At 30.1% G+C, this 22,376-nt stretch overlaps 3 protein-coding genes across 4 annotated transcripts; 2 read left to right on the top strand and 1 right to left on the bottom strand.

Moving 5' to 3' along the window:
- The first annotated feature begins 3,723 nt into the window (after positions 1 to 3,723).
- LOC105117980 (SNARE-like superfamily protein) lies at positions 3,724 to 7,901 on the top strand. The gene is made up of 5 exons (XM_011015813.1): positions 3,724 to 3,900; positions 4,858 to 4,971; positions 6,381 to 6,460; positions 6,927 to 7,051; positions 7,540 to 7,901. Exons 1-5 carry the CDS (start codon positions 3,848 to 3,850, stop codon positions 7,609 to 7,611), a joined length of 444 nt encoding a protein of 147 aa, XP_011014115.1. The 5' UTR covers positions 3,724 to 3,847; the 3' UTR covers positions 7,612 to 7,901.
- Positions 7,902 to 8,008: 107 nt separating this feature from the next.
- LOC105117979 (SPX domain-containing protein 1-like) lies at positions 8,009 to 9,788 on the top strand. 2 transcript variants are annotated; one of them, XM_011015812.1, is made up of 4 exons: positions 8,009 to 8,538; positions 8,682 to 8,974; positions 9,095 to 9,218; positions 9,354 to 9,788. In XM_011015812.1, exons 2-4 carry the CDS (start codon positions 8,684 to 8,686, stop codon positions 9,521 to 9,523), a joined length of 585 nt encoding a protein of 194 aa, XP_011014114.1. In that variant the 5' UTR covers positions 8,009 to 8,538; positions 8,682 to 8,683; the 3' UTR covers positions 9,524 to 9,788. The 2 variants fall into 2 exon arrangements, with proteins under 2 accessions (XP_011014114.1, XP_011014113.1); XM_011015811.1 differs by having other exon boundaries at positions 8,009 to 8,974.
- A 7,330-nt stretch (positions 9,789 to 17,118) lies between these two features.
- Positions 17,119 to 20,952, bottom strand: LOC105117978 (protein root UVB sensitive 1, chloroplastic-like). Its single transcript, XM_011015810.1, has 7 exons — positions 20,250 to 20,952; positions 19,909 to 20,184; positions 19,683 to 19,739; positions 19,299 to 19,497; positions 18,696 to 18,811; positions 18,428 to 18,604; positions 17,119 to 17,780 (listed from the first exon to the last, which is right to left on the bottom strand). Exons 1-7 carry the CDS (start codon positions 20,880 to 20,882, stop codon positions 17,496 to 17,498), a joined length of 1,743 nt encoding a protein of 580 aa, XP_011014112.1. The 5' UTR covers positions 20,883 to 20,952; the 3' UTR covers positions 17,119 to 17,495.
- Positions 20,953 to 22,376: the final 1,424 nt, after the last annotated feature.

Genomic DNA, 22,376 nt, shown 5'->3' with positions numbered 1-22,376 from the left:
CATCTTAGTAACCATTCTTAACAAGGTCTATCATAATGCTTCTTGAAATATTCAGGTTTACAAACTCTTACATTGTTATCACTTAATTCTGCTCATATACTCATTTAACATTTATTCGTAAACCTTAATTTTCACATACACACTTTAACATATGATTGAAGGTTGCACATTGGATTATTACATTATTTATGTTTTTTTGTTATAGGTAACAACTATAGGAAATAGATAGTATATAAATTGCAAAAAAAAAACAAAGTAAAAAAAATAATATTAATAAAAATATAGATAAGTTTGGTTCCATACCTCTCTAACCTAAGTAATTGAGCTCGAAGGGGTGTTTTAACACCTAATACCCTATAGTCAACTGACTTGGAAGCTATTAGCCGAACGCTTGTTATATGAGTTGAGGAGAAAAGCTTAAGGGAAACAAACATTATACTATCTATGTATCAGTATCTGCAACTCGAGTTACTAAGCTTGTAGGGGTGTCTCATAGCACAAATGCTTGGCACTTTCATAGCACAAACCGTATGGTATAATCGACCCCTGTGCTATGAAAAGAACTTGGTTTGTTGTTAACATAAGTTATAATCATGAATACTTGATAACATTTACAAGTATTAACATTATTCAAATAAGATAAGTAATGTAATCATGTTAACAATTTATAATCTGATTGGAACCTCCTTTTCTGTATGGTTTTCATTTGAGTAATAAGAGTTGACACTATACTTGTTTGAAATACCATTAGTGGATCCTCTAACCTTGACATTTGTTGTTATCATTGTCTACTCTTTACATTGATCTTCCATCTCAAAGTTCTCATCAACTTCTTCTTTTTCTTCTTCTTTATTATTATTATTATTAGTACTATTATTATTACTATTGTTGTTGTTGTTGTTGTATTATTGTTGTTTATAATTTATACAATTAACTTTTCTATGGTTTAACCCCGGTCTTACCGGGTTATTTATTACTTCGACACTCCTGCACTTAGGAGAAGACATCAATCTTATGGTCGTGTCAAAAATCATCTTTATGAATACAATTAGTCTCAACAACATTTTGTTTTAAAGAGGTTTGATATAAATCTATAAAATATTTTGATATATGATAAGTGTTATAGATGTGATATGCATTTACCACCATTTTAACCATGCATACCACACCTATGACAATTATCTTTAGGTTTATACAACTTCATACCCTTTTCTTGCTTGGGTTTATTGTGTCTCCACTTTTGGTGGTATGATGTGTTGCCTTTTTAAGGATTATCTCCTCTTATTTTTTCATTTATTTTATCCATATGTATACCGTTGGTTCTTTCTTGTCTCTTGGACAAAGATTTCATTCACTTTAGAAAATGATTTTGAACATGTAGGATGAGATTGATGATTTTTTTTTTTATCAAAAGTTCATTAGTTTGTTCAACCATAAGAAGACATGATATTAGTTTTGAGTACCTCATGAAATTACATTCTCTATATTGTTGCTGCAGGACAATATTTAAGGTATGAAAAGAAGAGACTATTTTCTCTAACATTTGGTTTTATGTGATATTTTTACCATAAAATTTTAGTTATGAGATAATTTTAAAAAGAGTAGAATTATATTCACTAACTGATTTTAAATCTCTACAACCTCAAGTGCAACTAATCATAACGAGCTTGAGGAAGTATGTTAACTTTTTGGTGGTCATATGTTTTTTATATTTTTCCATAAAACAATAAGATTTTTTATTATGATATATCCAACTTTTAATTTTTCATGGAGATGGCGACAAACAAAAATGATTACTTTTGTGTGATCTTGCAAGCATGCACTATTTTCTTCTTTGATGATCCCTCTAAGATTCGTAACATCCAAATAAATCTTGGCATCAAGAATTCATGAAAAATAATTATTCCTAGAGATATCAAGAGTAGTAAACTCAAGTTTTGTTAAATTTAAATTATCAATCTATAAAAAGGAAATAACTTACTAAAATATCATGAATATAAAAGGAAAAAAATTAGTCTTTGAAGACTAATATTTATTTAGTTTTTTAGAAATATTCTTCAAGAACTATATTTAATTTGTTTAATTTTTTAGAAAATTACAATACTAGTTCTTTAAGAACTTTAAATCTTAATGAATAAAAGGAAATAATTTTTTTTAAAATAAGTTATAAAACCAAATATATTCCATAAATTATAAACAATAATGAAAGGAAAAAAAATATTAAAATTGATACAAGTCATGTAACATAAGAGTTCATGCATTCTAAGATTTCAATATATATTAGAGTGATTGTGATGATAACGTGTTAAAAAAATAAAAAATAATTAAGAATATATATTTCTAGAATAAAATTTAAAATAAAAATTCACATATTTTATTATATATTTTTCAATACTCAAAATGCATGACAAGTAGCCTATATATATATGGAGAAAAAAATGAAAACATCAAAGGATACTAGAAAAATTAAGTGTCATGAAAAATCAAGAGATTAAATCCTAAGAATTATGAAATCCAAAAAATTCTAATGGATATTCAATATATATAATTATAGATTTTATAACATAAGATTTATTCATTTTTATTATAATAATTGACTTTTTTTAAATCAGGAATATATGTTTTTTGCCCTGTTTGTTTTGTTTTATTTTTTTTTTAATTTTATCTTTGAAGTTTTTATTGAACTTTATATGTTAATATTTTTTTTATTTTTTAATGACATGCCCATGATTTTTTTTAATTGGCCTTTTGTTTTAATGTTAAGTTTTCATTGAATTTTTTTCATTTAGTATTGTGTTGATGGTCAATTAATTTTTGTATTTTATATTATTTAATAAAAGTTTTTTGACCCCTAATTTTTTTTTCTTTTTTTTTAAATAAATATGAGGATTTTAATTCCTTTGGATTTTGGAGCATTTTTTTTGAGATTTTTGTTTTTCAATTCTATTATTTAATATAAGTTTTTTTTATTTAATTTGATTCTTCAGTATTGAATTGATTTTTTTCTTTAGATATATTTAGTAAACTAAATTATATTATAACAACTCTTACACAATTTAATTTAAAATTTGAATTAAATAAATAGTCAAGTTAGAATTTTTTAAATTTGAGTTATTGAATAAAATTTCATTATAATGCCAAAACTTTTTTAACAATCTAGTTATTATTTATTTAAATTTCAAAAACTTTGCATCCCACTCACATTGAAAACACAATCAATAAACTATGAATCCAGTTATATACTTGATTGATGATAAATTAATTTTATATATTTTATAATATATTAAAATAAAAAAAAAATAACTTAGTGAAATTAAAAATATAGGAGTTGGTTAAATATTAATAAAAAAATTGTTTGTTTGTATTAAATTTTATTATTTAATATTCAGTTGATAATAAATTAATTTTTATATTTTTTTTATTATATAATAAAATAAAAAATTAATTTAATTTAACAAAGTTAATAATTTAAATCACAAGTTTAACATACTGACTAAATATTAATTAAAAATTTAAGATAAAATTTCTCAAGTTTATATTATTATAACTTATTATAAAATATTAATAAAAATACATAAATATTTTTCTAAATATATTTTTTGAACTCTTCAAAACTTTTATATTCAACCTGCTGTTAAAACACAGCAATAAAACAAAAAATAACAAAAATAACAAAGAGCGTGATTTGTGAATCAATTTAAAATACAGGGGGCATAATGCTAAACTACGCAGCAGCTTGGTTCTCGTCAAAACACAATTCGCAACCGGAAGAAAGGAAAAGAAAAGAAAAAAAGAAAGACAGAGAATAAAAAGAGACCCAAAAATTTATATTACCGGAAAAAAAAAGATGATCCTTGCAGTATTGTTCGCAAATGTCGAAGGCAACATCTTAATCGAACGGTACGCGTTAAAAATCGGAATCGTTCTCGCTAGATCGATACTTTTGAACTTCTGTTTCATTGTTTTATTTAATCGATCTTCGTCTCTGGGCTTTATACATGTATATTTGATTAGGTGGAATTTGAATGGATTTATGTCTTATTTATTTAATTTTCGTACAAGGGTTTCCATTTTTTTTCATTTGATGGTGTGATTTTTTTTTTTTGTCTATTTTCATGTGCGTCTTTTTTGTGTTGTTGTGAAGTGGGAAGTTGTAAGTGATTGGGAGCATTTAGTTCTTGGAGAATATTTGTGTTGCTTGTGGTGAGAGTGAGGCAATTGATTTGAATGCAGACTAAATCCATGATTGTTTAAGGAAAATAAACTTGGTAAATCATATGAGCCCATAATGCTAATGTATTCTTAGGTTTCCAAGTGACACTACGCGGGCTTGAGTATTGAGAGAGTCTATTTCAAGTGGAAATTTGAAAGCTCAAGATCATTTCTAGGTGATCCCATAGAAGATCCTCGTTTGCTTATACGAATTGTGGCTGTAGATGATGTGATACAGTGTTTGATGATATTAGGGCACAAAACTACAATAAACATGAGTTTTGAGTCAAACAAGGCCATCAACTGTTGTTTTTCATTTTGAAAGTAGTATCCAATTTAATCAGGTCCTCTAACCATAGTGGCCAACAGTAAATAAGAGACGTCTGTCTTCATGCATAGACGGGAGAAGTCACTATTTTCTGTTCTGAAAGTGTTTTGGGCACAAGGACCACACTTGTTGTGCATTTTCAGATAACATCAGACCATTTTAAAGAGAAAAAAGAAGAGTTTTTTCAGCTGCGCTTGTGGATTTCAAATTTCAATCAACAAGATAATAAGTCTAGTTATATAGGACTTTCATCATAAGATAATTTGGTTAGTGCTAATTTAAGTTTTTTTAAGTGTTGAACTCTAACATTGTTGCAGGTTTAGTGGAGTTCCAGCTGAGGAACGGCTGCATTGGAGATCTTTCTTGGTTAAGCTGGGGGCAGATAATCTAAAAGGAGTTAGAAACGAGGAGCTCCTTGTTGCTTCTCACAAGTATGTGTAACCTTTCTCTTATTCAAGAAGTACCCAAAATATATAACACTTTTTTGTTTCTAGAAATTTTTTTAATACCCCTTCTGATGTCTAAATGGAGTTGTAGATTTAATATGCATGACATGTGTTACTTGTACATTGAATATAGATTGCATATATTGTATACTGTCTGTTTGATTGATCTTCATTTCCCATGTCCTGGTGCCTCATTTTCTCCTTTGCTTAAAAGCCTTGCAAATTGTGTTACAAGAGCTGGATCTCTGCATTATCTTCAAAATGCTAGTTCAGTACAGTTTGAGAGATGATGCTTCCACAAATGTTGGTTTTGCTGAGTATCATATGTTTGAGCTCCCTGCTGCCAGATTTTGTTACCTATTTGCTATCAACAAAATTGTTTGCTAGCTAATTATGTGAATTGGGAGTTGAAAATTGAAATGCTATAAAAATTGAGCTTTTCCAATTTGATTTATTTATGTTGAAAATGACTACTTGCTTTTGTATCTTTCAATTAAAAATCATCTTAAAAGATGGAACTCAATGAAACATGTTTTCTTTCTTTCTTCCTTATCATTTTCATGGTTTGTTTGATCATGCATTTCACATTTATTTGAGGTGGTTTCTGTGTAATGAATAATACATGTTAACTGTACGCTTAAAATGGTGGTGCAGCATATATGTATATATGAAACTTTTGTTTTTGCAAATTATGAATCCTGGATTTGTTCATCTTACAGCATCTACATTCAGTTTGCTATGGGGGAACCATAGTTGCTATTCAGCTTGTAAATTTTATTCTAGTTGTGTCCGCTTTAATGCAAATTGTGTACCTGTAATAATATGAAAAGGCAGTTCTGCAGGATAGTATAGGCAACGGTTGCTCTTGCAAATTATGACTCATGGATCAGTTAATGTTAATTCTTCAACAATCCACTTCTAGGTTGCCTGTCGGGCATACCATATTTCTTATATTATTCAATCCATAATATATCACAGATGAGTCAGCTTCACCAAATTGTTTCCAGTATCTAGGTTAGGGTACGAATAGGCAGTTCAAAAGTTTCACCAAGGAAATCTGAACTAATTAAAATGCCAAAATAATGATGTTACTTGCCAAACAAAAGTCTTTTGTCACTATTCAGACAGCGTGGCAGTTGTATCTGAAACCTTCCCTTGTATGGTTGTATTACATGATGGAGAAAAGTAGATCCCAGAAAGTTAAGTTGCAGTGCTGCCACAATGCCATGGACTATTATTCCTAGCTCTTCTACTTTTTCTGTGAGAGTATAGAATTTTAATGTCTTTAAAGTTGCATAACACCAATTTCTAATTTTTTGGAGAATTTGAACAAGGATTTTTCTCCCTTTTAGTGAATTATACTCGAATCACTGTTGTTTTATTTTTCTTGCCAGGTCAGTTTATATTGTTTACACAGTGCTTGGGGATGTCAGCATTTTCATTGTTGGCAAAGATGAGTATGATGAACTTGCATGTAAGTTAAATCTTTATCTTTCAAGTATTCTATACTTGTTTGTGCAAGGATACAAGGTTCTTCTTGATACTGAGATCATTTTGAGGTTGAATACTATCCAGCTTGTGAGCCCTGGGCTACACCTTTTAGTTTAAGACTTGCTCTCTGTGTGTCAATTTCTTCTTTCTTGACATAAAATTTCTGACAGGGTCTGAGATTGTATTCTATTTTTTATTCTATTTTTTGGCAAGTCAGTAAAATGAAATGTTTGGTTCCATTCTTTCACTGAAAACTAATTAAAATAATATACATGAAACCTTGGTTTCCCCTGTTTACGGTGGCATCTCTGTTGGTTGTGGATGTAATTTGTGTTATAAGTGGTTGATGAAATAGCAATTGATTGGGAAGGTTTTGAGCCTCTTATGTGATTGATTGTATGGATGATATGTTATGCTCCGTTTCTCATCCCTGGATGCTTTCTTACTAGTGGCAGAAGTCATCTTCGCCATAACATCAGCTTTAAAGGATGTATGTGGGAAGCCCCCTACGGAGCGCCTCTTCCTCGACAAGTATGGAAAGATATGCTTGTGCCTGGATGAAATTGTTTGGAAGGTAAGCTTCTAAATCAGGCCTTTCTTATCCTTAAAACTTTTGAGAAACTTGAAATGGTCTAAGGTATATTTCAGGGGTTTGTTCATCCTAAACAAGAAGTTTAATATATTGATTCATAAAATCTTGATCAAGAGCATGTCTGTTGTTGCAATCATGGTACAATATTTAATAGTCTCTGTTTGGTTAAAAGCCTGCTATCACTGCTAAGTTTGATATGAGAAAAGTGCAAAAAGGAACCTTATGTTTTAGTAGATTCCCAACACTGTTTGTTTATTTGACGTGGCATAGCAGCTGTGTTAATAGTCTGATATGAATGCAATTTGTGTTTTCCATTAATGCGAGAAGAAATGGAGAGTGAGGTTCAAGAAAATTAGACTTACATGCAATCCATTTGAAGTCAGAACGCAAGTGGTATTCATGTAAGATGAATAAACATAGACTTTGCTGCCTGTTATCCTTACACTCATTTTCATTGCCATTCTTTGAAGGGACTGCTGGAGAACACAGACAAAGAAAGAGTTAGAAGGCTAACAAGATTAAAACCTCCAACAGAGTTCTGAGTCTGAAAGCTCTTAAAATCAACCAGCTAAATGGAGATTGTAAAAGTCTTGGTTGTTTGTGTCTGTCCCATGGAACGCTCTTCAAAAGTCTCGGTTGTTGGATTTCTTTTTATGATGTGACTATTTAAAATTTTCAGGATCAATGTTTCAGTGGACATCAGGGAATGCCACAAAACCGTCCAAAGAGATTGAAACTAGGATATGGTTGTTGACTTGTTCTAAGACATCTGAATACCTATTGTACAATGTATTAAATAAATTGAAAAGAATTCTAGGAGACTAGTTGTATTTTTGGTTGATCGCAGTGATTGTATAATCATTGATTAGCACAATCTTCTTTTCTACATGTTTGGACAAGTGTGAGGCATGGTTATCTGATGGAGAAAGAGGAGGGGCGTAGGAGGCTGTTCTACATTGTAGAAATTAGCATTCCAGCCAGAGTAGAAACAAATAACTCTGGATTTCGAATCTATTTTGATGGTCTAGCAAACCATCACAGTAGTTTCATCGTTTACTCTGCACTCTGCAGGGTAATTGAAATTAATAGATTGGGAGACATATTTGTAATGGCCTTGTCCTGAGTCTCAAGGTTGTGTGTTGTCTGTTGGATACATGGCTCCATAATAGAATAGGCAGCAGAAACGACAGAATGTGCCTGATGGTAGAAAAGTCTTTAATAATGGTTGTCTTTAGAAACGTGATTGTTTGGAATCATCTATGTTCTCATATTCCTCAAATAAAACGCAGAGGGATTGGTGGATTAAACGTTATTACTTCTCCATGAACATATCCGGATTCTCTGTAAACAACACGAACCAAATAATGAGAACTGTTTCTCGATTGTTTCGAGGAAGAGGCGACATGGAAGACTGACTAGAGACAATATCTGCAGTCGCTTTCTGAGACATGTTGTATTAAATTAAACATGTACGTCTGTACATATCCGATGTCTCGATTATTTTGAGGAAACTTGTTAAAAAACAACAAATATATTTGGTCTAGCATCAAAGGATGTACTAGCATAATTGGTGTTACATGAGTCTCACCCCCCTCGCTCTGTTCACCACCAGAAATGAAGTATCGAAAGAGGCTCCGCGACGAGATTGAGAGAGTCCTTCCTGAATGGAAAGGTCAGTTCATTTGTTACAAGGGGCTGAAGAAGCAGTTGAAGCTGATTAATCCTCGGCTGTCAAGGGACAGAAGGATGGGTGATGATCGGTCAGGATTTGCCACAGGCAGATTCTTGGATGTGAATAATAATATCAGGGAGAGAATTGGCTTCTCCCGATTATTACATAGTGAACTCAACAAGGTTAACGCGTTTTATTTTGATAAAGAGGAAGATTATGTCATCCGATTGAAGGTATTTAATTATCTTGCATCTTTTCTCTGCGATAAAAAAGAGATGCTTTTTAGATTTTCTTTTGCTAACATGCATGGTTAGTTCATCGTTGCTACTTGGATAATGATTTGCATGGAGCAGGAGATGCAACTGAGGGCTGGAAATTTGGACCGTAATGAAGAGAAGTTGCAGGTGCAGAGGGACATATTAAATCTTCACGCAGAGATGGTTTTGCTACTGCATTACGGTGTCCTTAACTTCACAGGTATACACCGCTTTCGTTTCGTTCCTCTCCACCTCTGAATATGAACTTGACAGGTAGCTTTATTGACCAATTACAGGCGCATCAAATTGCCAAGTTTTAATTGCCACTTAATGATTTTGAATTCTATACATGCAGGGCTGGTCAAGATAGTGAAGAAGCATAACAAGAGGACAGGCACTTCCTTTCATTTTTCCTCCATGCCTAGGGTTATGCAACGACCACTCTTCTCCACTGATTTGCTTTACGAACTCATGAGGCAGTGTGAAAAAATGCTGGATGGCCTCTTTCTTTCAAAACAACCTTGAGGACACTATTCCAACATTCATAGCCTATATTATATTATATAAGCATGAATAACACCAGCCATGCTCATTTCACCAAGGAGGGAAGACTTCCTAGCCAGCGATTAGTAATATGTTTCACTATATTTTGTATTTTCTTGGTGGCTACATTAAATTGATAAATTTCACTTGTGTAAAACTTTTATCCTGTAGTTGCCTTTCTTCTCCCTCTTCAAGGATGAATTTGATTTTTATTCTTGAAAGTTAAATCAATAGATATGGCTTGTGGCTTGTCACAACATACTTTAAAAGCTTTTCTTCTTCTTGATATTTTCTAAAAAGAAGAAGAAGAAGAAAACTTCAACAATCCAAAAATACATGACGCATTCAACCAATCAAAGAGGCACTAAGCCTAAAACATATAAAAAAGATTCTTCTGTGCATAAAATAAAAAGAGATTCTTCCATTCTCATGGTCAAGAAAAATCTTGTATTCTTTACGCGTATGTTCCTTCTGATCAAACCCCGTATCAATTATATTTTCTTGACATCTAATATTTGTTGGTGATATTTTCATTAATTAGTAGCAGTTATTTAGGAAAGATTGCATGTGATTTTATAATATATTAAGACAACATAAGCTTGTAAAAGAGTTTAAACAAAATCCAAGTATTATAAATAAATATAACTAAAACAGGCCGAGTTTGTTTGACTCTTCATATTAACAATGGATCTAGTTGATGTATTATTCAAGTATTTTAAAGTAAAGTAGTGTCTTAATTAGCTCATGGGCTAAACCACACAAGGTTGCGGATTTCAATTCTGCTAGGAGCACTATTTGATTTAAAACAAACATTAAAAAAGAAGAAGAAGAAGAAGAAGAAGGGCATAAAAAATTAATGGGTAAACGTGCTACTTTTATTTCCCCATCCTTTCTTTTTATTATCAATTTTTGTATTTTTTTTATTGTATAATAAAATAATCAATTCAACTTAGTAGAGACTATAACCGAAATAACAAATTTTACAAATTAATTAAATATTAATTAAAGAGTCAGGTTGAGATTTTTTTGACTAGGTTTTAGATTTTTTTAATTTTATCATTTAGAGTGAGCTTTTTATTGAATGTTATTCTTTGATTTTGAGTTGACAATAAATTAATTTTTCTATTTTTTATTTTATAAAAAAAATAAATTTAATTAAGTGAAGTCCATAATTTAAGTTATGGGTCTGACAAGTTGATTAAGTATTAATTAAAGAGTTGAGTGGAGATCTTTTTTGTATGTATCTTTTGCTTCTTTTTTTTCTTCTTTTTTTTTTCAATTCTATTATTTAATGTGAGGTTTTTTTATTGAGTTTTATCCTTTATTAGGTTGATGATAAATCACTAGTTGTATTTTTATCATTTAAAAAAAAAAATTCAACCAAGTGGATTCTTTAACCTAGATTATCAATTTGATCGGTTAGCTAAATATTAATCAAAGATTTAGGTGGAGATTTTTCAAATTTTGAACTGTTCTACTGAATTTAATAACAATAATGAAAAACTTCTAATAGTCTAGATATACTTTTTTTACAGTTCAAAAAACTTAGGTCCAATCTACAACAAAAATACTAGAGGTAAACTAGTGTGTACTATGCAAATAATAGAATATTTGCATTTTAATCAATAAATGTCCTAGCATGTATACTAATATATATAAAAAATAGATATTATATTTCAACTAAAAAAAATGAAGATATTAAATATATATAATTATTGATACTGGATGATGTAAAAAAGATGTTCTCAAGGTTAAACCATTTATCCTTAAGATTAAAAAATTCATCACTTGGTGCAAAGGATCTCCTTACAAATAGCATTCTAGAATTTCAATAACTTAACTGCTTCTTTTGAAAGTCTAAGAACCAAAAAAACAATGAACTCAAAATCTCTTTATAAATGACTATAACATAATTTATAGAATGGAGGGAAAACAAAGCCAGAGTAAGGCAAAATAAGTTGAAAAACTATTAAGAAGAAGATAGATGAGCTACTGAAAGGTGTGTATAAGATCTCCCTTTCAACCCTTTTTTTTATTGATTTTTGAAACTAAAATTGATATAGAATTAATAATGGTAATTATTGGAAAAAGTTCTTATCATTTTTCTTTAATTACCTCAATAAAAAACCTAACAATTTACATTTTAAAAACTAGATATTTTTACTTTGAAAATAAAATTCTTTAGGAGGTAGAAGGTTACTATTAAGAATATTTATTAATGGGTTGGCTAAGATATATGGATTGGTAAAAAATAATTCTTTATGAGTCAAAGAATTATTTTATAACATCCCTAAACTCAAGCTTAAAATATACTAATAAAAAATATTTTTTTATAATATAAAAATTATTTTACATTAAACCTAGATCCAGGCCCAAACCTAAAGACTCATAACCTAAGTCTAAGCTCAACCAAGCCAAGCAAGCACGTATGTAGTTTAAGGCTAAAATTCACTTTGCTTAGTCCATTTCTCTCTAAAAGTTTTAGTGCTCTACGAGTACATTTTTAACTCTTTAACTTCTCATTATATAAACTATAAGGAAATCTTGTATTCTTTCAATAGAGGATAAAAGGTTTTTGAGTTTCATAAAAACATACAAACTAAAAGTTTTTTGAGATTAGTTTCTCATTCACTCATATTTTTTTAATTATGTTAATGTATTAAAATTTTTGTTTGAGAATAACTTTTAATAAAAATTTAATTTTAAAAGTCAGTAGACCCCACTTTTAATTTGGTTTGAATGTGCCTATTAACTATATTCTTAAAACAAATTTCTAAAAATTTCCCTGTATGAATGAAAATTATCTTAACTAATATATAAAGACTCAAAGATTTGTATATAAATAATGATATAGTGGATGAGTACATCAAGATAGATAACTTTTAGTCTTAAACCTTTCATAATAAAATAATATTAGATTTATGATTAGTAGTTAAAAGTGTATTTTTATCAAGGTTTTATATCATCATTTTGTACTTGAAGTATCAATAACTCCTTAACTAAAGTATGTTTTATAATAACATATCTAATAATATAAGATACCTTTAATTTATGGTAAATATTCATTTTGAATGCAGGCCTATTACATAAATGAAAGGATTGATTGACGAGTTTAAGAATTAAAATTGAAAGAACAAAGAGATGGTTAAACTTAGAAAAGAGATGCTGGTGCAGTCCAAACTAGAACATTGTTTGGTAATTGGGTCATATCTAGAGTTGTAGATCTCGGATTTAGGTCTACTTTATATGAATGTAAAGGTAAGATATAGGCTTACAACTTTCATATCGAGCCTAAGATTTAATAAGGCCATTTTCAAGTCCAAATTGTAGCAACAACAAAGAAGTCTGAATTTGTCTTACAGCTCGAATATTGTTCAGTGTTTGGGCCATATCTGAAGTTCTAGAAGTCCAAATGACCTCTATTTGTTTTTTCCTGAAAAGCTGAGATAATTTTCTAAAACTTTCATGTTTTCAAGTGGTTCCAATTCTGACGTTATCAATGACATTTTAGGCAGACAAGAAAATATAAGGATTGTCACCAAGTCAAGAGTTGGTCACCCACTCATCAATTAGTCATCAAATCAATAGTTCCCAATTTTAGCCTATAAAAGGAGGCATTTGCTATGCATTTAGGCATCTTCCTTTCCAAATCAAGATCATGCTCTTCCTTTCTCTCTTTGTATTTTTTATAATTTTTATGCTTTGCTTTCATTAATATCAAGTTTATGCCGTTCAAGAGTTGGTCACCCACTCATCAATTAGTCATCAAATCAATAGTTTTCAATTTTGACCTATAAAAGAAGATATTTGTCATGCATTTAGGCATCTTGGTCTCTAGATCAAGATTATGCTCTTGCTTTCTCTCTTTGTATTTTTTGTATTGCTTATATTTTACTTTCATTAATATCAAGTTTATGCCTTTTATTTATTTTCCTTTACTTTGTTAAATTTTATCTTATTTATGTTCTTATTTTGTTTATTTATTTTTGTTTCTTTCATTATGTTTAGCTAAGTTTATTATGTCAAGGTGAAAAGGTTACACTAATAATGTAAGAATAAGTATAATGTAAACTCAATATGGACTTTAATGTTTGATACTAACATGTTTTGTATTTGTTATATTGTTTACTCTTTAATACTTTGCTTGTTAAATGACTAATCTAGATTTATGTTCTATAACACTTTGTACAACAAATGCTTGACACTTTCATAGCTTATACTGTATGTTATAACCGACACTTAAGCTATAAAAGGAACTTGATTTGTTGTTAACATAAGTTATAATCATGAATGCATAACGAGATTTACAAGTATTAATATTAATCGAATAAGATGACTAATGTAATCATGTTAATAATTTATAATCTGATTGAAACCTCCTTTATGTGTGGTTTCCAATTGAATAATAAGATTTTATATTATACTTGTTTGACATACCATTAGTGGATCCTCTAACCTTGACATTTATTATTATCATTATTTAATCCTTACGTTAATCTTCCATCTCAAAGTTCTCATCAACTTTTTCTTTTTCTTTTTTTTTTCTTTTTCTTTACTACTACTACTACTACTACTACTACTACTATTACTACTACTACTACTACTACTACTAGTATTATTATTATTGTTGTTGTTATTTTTATTATTGTTACTATTGTTATTGTATTATTGTTATTTGTAATTTATAAAATTAACCTCCTTGTGGTTCGACCCTAGTCTTGCCGAGTTATTTATTATTTCGACACTCTTACACTTGGGAGAAAATATCAATCTTTTGGTCATATCAATTTATTTGATTAAATAGTAAACACAATATCTTGAACTAATATACCTTTTATATAAACCAATAAAATAATATTCACACAGTTCTTTATCTACATATTTCCTTTGATTCTTGTAATTGTGTTTATTTTGGTTTAGCAACTCTTAAACTAACAAGTGCCTTAAAAAATTCAATCTTTTCTAAATTATTAAATAAACAATCACATTTCTCACTCATGGTTTTTTTATTAAAAATATTCTATTATGCAAGTATTTCTAGATATGAAATCACTAAGAGTATAACTCATCATTTATCACTCTTTAACTAACTCCTTTCTTATCATATAAATAGGCAAGAAATAATAATTTTTATGTGCTACTAAGAATGTTTTATAACTTAGTTTTTTTATTTAAATCTATATCTTGAGATCTTGAATCAACTAAATAGCCTATTTTTCTTGATGAATTATATACAAATTCTTTCGATAAAGTCTTAGTTAGCGGGAATATGATATTTTTCTTTGACTTCACATAATCAAGGAAATAATCATATTCAAGAGTAAGTGTTTAAAATTTCTAATTAATTATAACATATCTTTCTTTATACATGTTATTACGTATATTATTTTGTATCCTTTCAATTGTTGATTAATTATTACAATGGACACAAATTGCTAACATTGGCTTTGGTCAACCTAAAATTTTTATCTAAGAAATTTCAAAGCCACTTGACATTCTTTTTAAATTTATTAAGAATAATAAACTTTTATTTCATTGTGGATATTACTGATATATGTTTTCTTATAGAATTTTCATGATACAACTGCTTCACGAAGTATGAAAACAAATCTACTAGTGAATTTGTAATATTTTATGTCAAATATTCATTTTGAATCACCATAACTTTTTAATATTAATGTGTATCTGGTATAGTACAATCTATAGTCTAAGATGTATTTCAAATATTTGAGTATCCTATTTATTGCTTTGCAGTGATCCATACTTGGATTTACTTAGTTTACTCAGCATGCGATATTTAATTTTGTGCAGTTCATAATATATATCAAATTTTCAATTATTCAAAAATATCCCAATTAGTTTATTCCTTTACATTTATTTTTTGGATAGATTTACAATTATATCCATTAGTTTTTTAATAGTGTTATTGTCAACTTCAAAAAAAAATATCAAGAATTTTTTAAATATAATGAAATTAAAACAATATTAATTCATCAAATGAGACCTTAGAAATTAAATGGGAATTATGAAAAATGGAGTAGCAAATTAGTTTTTAAAGAAATTAAAAATTCTAAAATACACATTAGTTCTAAAGATTTGAATAAAGGGTTGAGTATGCTTAAAAGAATATATACATCACCTTTACTATATCATTTCTCAAAAATACTATTTTAGTTATATGTTTTCTTATAAATTTATTTTATGCATACTGTTAGTTATTTTAAAAAATAGAGGGCCTAATGCATGAGCTTGAACTTTTCTTTTTCTTTCTAATTTTGTTGTGGATTTTTTTTTAGTTTTTTCATTGATTTTTTTTCCGAATATCATCTTTTGATATTTGGTTGGTTTTCAATTGGTCTTTATCATATGTTTTAGTCTGGTTTTTGTGAGATTATAATTGATTTAGATGAATATCCTGATATTTTATTGATGTTCAGTTTTTCAATTATCTATTTTTGTTGTTATATAATTAAATAAAAATAATTTTACAAAAGAAAATGTTAAACCCATTGGAGGTGCATCACCTAAATTGCGAATTTGACAAATTAATTCAAGTTAATCGATTTTTTTTTCATTTTCCTTTATTTAACAATTTTTTTCAATTTTATTTTTTAAAATTATGTTTGTTAGGAATTAACTTTTATATTATTTTAATTTAATTTTTATATAGTTATCATTATTTCATAACTTAGATCACTAGTTTAGCAAGTTGGTCTAAACTCACACGAACTTGTTCGATATCCTACCATTTCAATATTTAAAAAACAAATATTATTCAATATATTATTGATATTTTAAAATATATGTCATTCAATAAAAATTAAATTTTAAATTCATGATTTAGATTATTTTTCCACTTAAGAAACACATTATTAGAAATGCTTGATATATATATATATATATATATATATATGACAATGCAACGTGGACAATGATCTAATATGACCATGCTTGAAACTTCTTTTCCTGCGTCTCAGAATAGAAAAATATGCTCCAAGAAGCTCCGATGCCTGCACAGCTAATTATAGCTACGCAGCTCTTTTACCGAGTTGGAAATTCCTGCTTTGTAGCTGTGGGCTTGAATCATGAGACTCCCTCCCATCTGCAGGCATAATTATTAGTACATGTGGATGATTCCTAGCACTGCTCTTTGACGCATAAGATGAACCTGAGGAAGAACCTTTTTCCTAATAATTGTCATTTAAGTCATATTTTTCTATATTAGAAAAAAGGTTAATGAAAATTCTTCTTAATTATGTCGATCACGCGTTATATATATCTTGTCTAACAAATTATGATTTTAACATTTTAAGTAGCCAGCATTTTCAATAATATATTAAAAAATCTATAAGATTTGTCGCTCCGTTGACGATTCACAACAATAATGCTTTTTTTTTCTTTTTTTTACCTTTCAATTTTTGTTTTTTGTTTTTTTCATTTTAATTCTCATGTACCTGAGCTGTTAAGCTCACTTGTTAGGGCTTATTTTAAAGACCTAAGCTTTGAGTCACCTAGGTTAGGGCTCAATTTTTTTTACAATCCGTCATAATCATTTTTTAAACAGGAAGTACAGCAGGTGGATTAATATCAATAACTTGAGATGTATCAACGTTTTCTTAAAAAGAACAAATTTGGGCACCTCGGGGCAAATGCTTTTGCCTCAATTTTGATCATATCCCTATTGAGTTTCAGACCATGCAGTGATGGCTCGAAAAAGTGCCTAGTCTGCCTTTCCTTCTAACGATGTCAAGCGACCAACGTTTGGCCGTCTGAACTTGTTTGAGAAACATTAAACTACAGACTTGTCTGAGAACCATTGGAGTGTAGATTTATGTCCAGAAGCAAGGTTCACCAATGGCCATATAGCTGGCAAGGAAACCCCCCTCTCAAAAGCAATTGTTTCCCTCATGGAAAACCACCTCTGTGGTCCAAGGGAATCCAACTTGATGTTGCATCAGCTTGCAATTGAAGAGGCTATGTTTCCAGGACAAACTCTAATTGGTGAAGGCCTGGCAATTAGTCCATCAGCGACCCAACCCATTGATACACTATCATTTTTCACATGGTTGAATTCCCGTCGGGCATATTCCAGAGAGATTTGTAGCCTCCCCTCAGGTCTGCAGTCAGCAGATATACTTCTTGCTTCAATTCCAGCATTTCTCTCCAACCAGTATAAATAATTAACTTGGAACAGTGACTTGAGCATGTCATGTGGTGAAGAACTTTCTTTAAGCACTACCTGATTGTAGCAAGTAATTCAGATACAACATATAATAACTATTAGTAAGCTCAGTTCCTCCCATAAATAATTTGCTTCTCAACTAAAGCCAAAAGAAGTTAAAAAAACAAGTCCTTTCTTTTTCTTTGACAATGAAAAGAGTTTCAGGGGAACACGATTATTACCAATGTCATTATTTCATGAAAGATATTCCATACACATAAAAAAACATAGGTTATTTGCTAGATTCTTTCAGTTATACCTTTTGTTACAATTTAGTGACCTCATTCATCAGAGACAGCATGGATTAAAATGACCAAAAGAACTCTTCCAATACAAGGAATTATTAACTAACAACACAGATAAGTTAGCATCAAGATATGATCTTGAATTGCAGGATTCCATCATATTTTGGACAAGAAAACAATGAGGAAGTATAGACAGCAGCCCTTTCAAGTAAGGATTGCCAGTAATTTCATGATGATTTTTTTATATGAAAATAGATGTAAAACAAGAACAGGTCATACATGCATGCACGCACACACATATAACTGAAAATCAATAAGCATGGAAAGAAGAAAAGCAGAAGATACACTCGCACAGACATACAAAAAACTGGATTGTGGGGGGGGATTTCAGATTCAAAATAAAGCCGCTAGTAGACTTACACAGAATCTTCCCTTGTGCTCAGTCAAAATATAGCCTTCATCTCTATACAAATTGAACAATGCAAGCACATCATCCTTGTTGTTGACAACATCACTGAGCTTAGACCCCAGCTGCAGCCTCTGCTCGATTTCAGAAGCTGCATTCCTCGCTTCTGAAGATAGAACGATTGATTGTACCTGAAATTAATTAAGCAAAAACAATGAGATTTACTTTCTTAACTTTTCCTTTTCCATTAGCCACAGAGGAAAAAAATAGAGAGCAACTCACATTGCCCTTAGAGTAGATATTAAGAAATGGTACGGCTGGAAAAAGTGGTTCTTCATCATTGATCTCTTTGACTGGAGGTGCTTGGCCGCTGAGGAGATACTCGCTAAAAACTAAACCTGTTAGAGCAATGAAAAAAAAGGGTTTCTATCATACAGCTTTGGAATACTGTGGAGATGATTATGGAACAATATCAAGACCCAAGGGTGATTAATGGAATTAGACAGCAATTTTGAAGATTTCCATGGAGGCTGCATGAAGAGGCAGCAGGTAGTTGTGTTAGCAAGTAAAAATTCTATTTTATCAACCTGTTCAATAGAGAAGACCAAAGAGATTGCATGTGAACATACCCAGCAATACCTATCTACAGTTTACAATGTTCTATGTCCTCCAACTCTCCGAGCTGATGCAAATCTATTTCCTCAGTATCATTCTTAAATTAAGATTATATAAAGTAACAGAAATTCTACATGTTTTGCATTTCAAGCTTCTTTATTATTATTATTATTATTTGTTTATTTGTATCAACTCATTTCGACCGATGCAGTTATAAAGACATTAGTAAGCAGTCCCATCAAGGGAAAAAGGGGAGAACAGATTGATTACTTGCACGATAAGGATTTAAAGTCCTTAATTGAATGGATTGATACGATTTCAGATTGCAGAACATGTGGATCCATGTCACCACACTGAAAGAAGCAAGGGCAAGGGGTGTTGAGGAGCCTATGCAATTAGCCAATGCTATACCGAGCATTATACCAATAAACTTGCTCACCATTCCTTGAGCTTCACCCTTGGCAATTACCTACAATTAACAATTTATTTCAGAAACAAATCAAATTAACTTGGGGCTCACTAAGGTCAGAAATAAAAGATATGTCGCACAAATACAGATCTTTACCGGCTGATAAAAATGAGACATGTCCAAGCTTCCATAAAAGCAATTCACAATTTGAGAATAAATAAAAACCAAAAGAAACAGTGTTTTACCTCAGCAAAGTTTCTTTGAGCAGCAAAACCAGCATAAAAACAGCTTCTTGTAGCAGCCTGCAAATTATGAGCATCCACTTTAAGCAACTCTAAGTAAATAAATAACAATTTGTATGAGCATCATAAAATCAGTTTGGCACCAAAATTCCTCCCTCCCTACCGAAAAACGATATAAGGAAATGGTTATCGCAATGCAACAGTACATAATTCAGAAGGATGAAATTACCTGGATAAGAGCAGCAGCAGAGCGTCCAGCTCCAGCAGTGGCACCAATGAAAACAAAGAGATGAGGAAACGCAGGCGTTAACATCTCCAAACCAAAGGCAGCATTTTCCAAAAGGTCAGCAAACAGTCTCCACCCTTTAGGATGAACATCAAAATGTCGTCCATATTTGGACAATATGATTTTACTGAGATACCCAATTCCATCCTTTAGCACCCAATTGATGGCAGCAGCAGTTGGGATAGCTCCTTTCCCCAACCCAACAGCATAAAGCAATGCCTATCACAACAAATATTAATCAAAAGAAACAAAAGCAAACCATTCATATAATGATAGATAGATACCTGGGTGGCAAGAACGCCGCTAATTTGGCTGGCAATGCCTTGGACGGCTCGCCAAAGAGAGTAATCCAAGTAATCAGAGGTAACACTTTGAGGAAATCCTTGGGGAAGCATTAGGCGCACGAACAAGGTTGTGCATTGTGACCATAAATCCTTAACAGAAAACAGTGACGATGATGATGTTGGAGACACTACAAACTCATCCTTGGAGAAATCAGGAACAAGTCTAGCCCAGTTGCTCCCTTTAACTTCCCAAACCTCCTCTCCCTCTTCTTGTTGAGTTCTTGCAGCTGCAGAAGCAGCTAATTGCAGCACAGTGGATGAGCTTAATAAGAACAATAGGGAAAAGGTATTGGAAGAGTCACTGCCATCATTCCACCACCACCGCCACCACCACCCTTTATTGTTATTGTTGCTGTTCCGGCCACCGTGATTGTTGTTTCCGCCACTTGGCAAGTCCAAGGAAAAATTGAAAGGAGAAGTGGTAGCCTTGAGACGAGGTGGCGATGGTGGAGTAGAGCTTCTGCTGTTAATAAGTGGCGGGCTCATGGTGATGGCGTTGGGAGGAGAAGTGGTTCTAGGGGTGGTGGACATCCATGTTCCCCAGAGGAAAAAGGGTCTGCCAGCGCAATCCATGGAAATTGCAAAGTGTTGTTTCAAGGTCTGAACTTGAAATTAGGTGTGCTCACAAAACACTCCCTCGACTGAAGCCTTATTTCACATTAATAGTGCTAAGCAAACAAACTATTTATTTTTATATTTTAAAAATATTTTAAAAAATTATTTTTTTAAAGTATTTTCATAATACTTTCATGTATTTATATTAAAAATAATTTTAAAAAATAAAAAATATTATTTTGATATATTGTTTTAAAAAATACATTTTAAAAAACAATGATTATTATATTTCTAAATACCCCTTAAACTTCAATTACAATCTCTCTAAAATTTTACAGCCAGTTTAATATCTTAGTTGTAGTAATGATTGTTTTTTAAAATGTTTTTTATTTAAAAATATATTAAAATAATATTTTTTAAATTTATTTTTGATATCAGCATATCAAAATAATTTAAAAACATAAAAAGTTAATTTCAAGTAAAGAAAAAAATAAAAAAAATTATTTTTTTCAAAAACATTTTTAAAACGCAAAAACAAACGGGTTCTTAACCCTTCTCAAATCTACTTGTAAAAATAATAAAATAGGATCACATTTGTAGGTTCAATATTTTAATTACATTATAATATTTAAAATTTAAAATTTATTTTAATTATTCATTTAATTTTAATTTCTAACAAATAATTCTTATATATGTGACCAATTAAGTTTTCTAATAAGTTAATCCAAATATAAATCATTATTTTAAATAATATAGGATTACAATTTTTTTAAAAAATTAATTTATTATCAATTCAACAATTAATTAATTTATATTTGAAAGTACAATATCTAGCAACCACTCATAATTCTCCAAATATTAGGAAGGTCATAAGTGGTTTGATTTAACATTTTAATGATCAGTTTCTCAATGTAATTATTATCCCTTCATTAAGAATGTTTCGATTTAGACATCATCAAGAATGTCTCGATTTAGATATTATAGCATGAAATATATATGCTTTGTTAAATCATTTTAGTTCTCAACACTATAGTCATTAATTCTTTAAATAAGATTTGAAATTCTTTTTAAATCTTATTTCACATTGAACAAATATTTCACAATCAATACTATATTACAATAAATGAATTATTTTTTTAATTCACTTAAGATGATGAATCATCTCTTGATTACTAAAATACCTTCATATAGTTTATAATATACTCAATATATGTCCATTTGTTAGTTACCCTTGATTAGGATAACGTATGGTTAGGATCGAAACATAACACTTCCTATATAATATAACTGTATGATCTCAAATATAAGGATAACTTACACAACTATCACATGAGATTTTCCATAAACGTTGATGATCTCTTCATATAAAATTTTCTTATGAGCTAGTTTAATATACATGTTATATGACAAGCATGTAACAACCCTACTTCTTAAACAATTTCACAATAAACATTCAATGCTATGTATAAAGAAAATTTATTTTCCTCATATCGTGTTTTAATTATTGCTAGT

This window comes from Populus euphratica, unplaced genomic scaffold (assembly GCF_000495115.2).
Source record: "Populus euphratica unplaced genomic scaffold, PopEup_1.0 scaffold1660.1, whole genome shotgun sequence".
Classification (NCBI taxonomy): Eukaryota; Viridiplantae; Streptophyta; class Magnoliopsida; order Malpighiales; family Salicaceae; genus Populus; species Populus euphratica.
The sequence above is the reverse complement of the archived record's forward strand: the minus strand, read 5'-3'. Positions and strand labels throughout refer to the sequence as shown.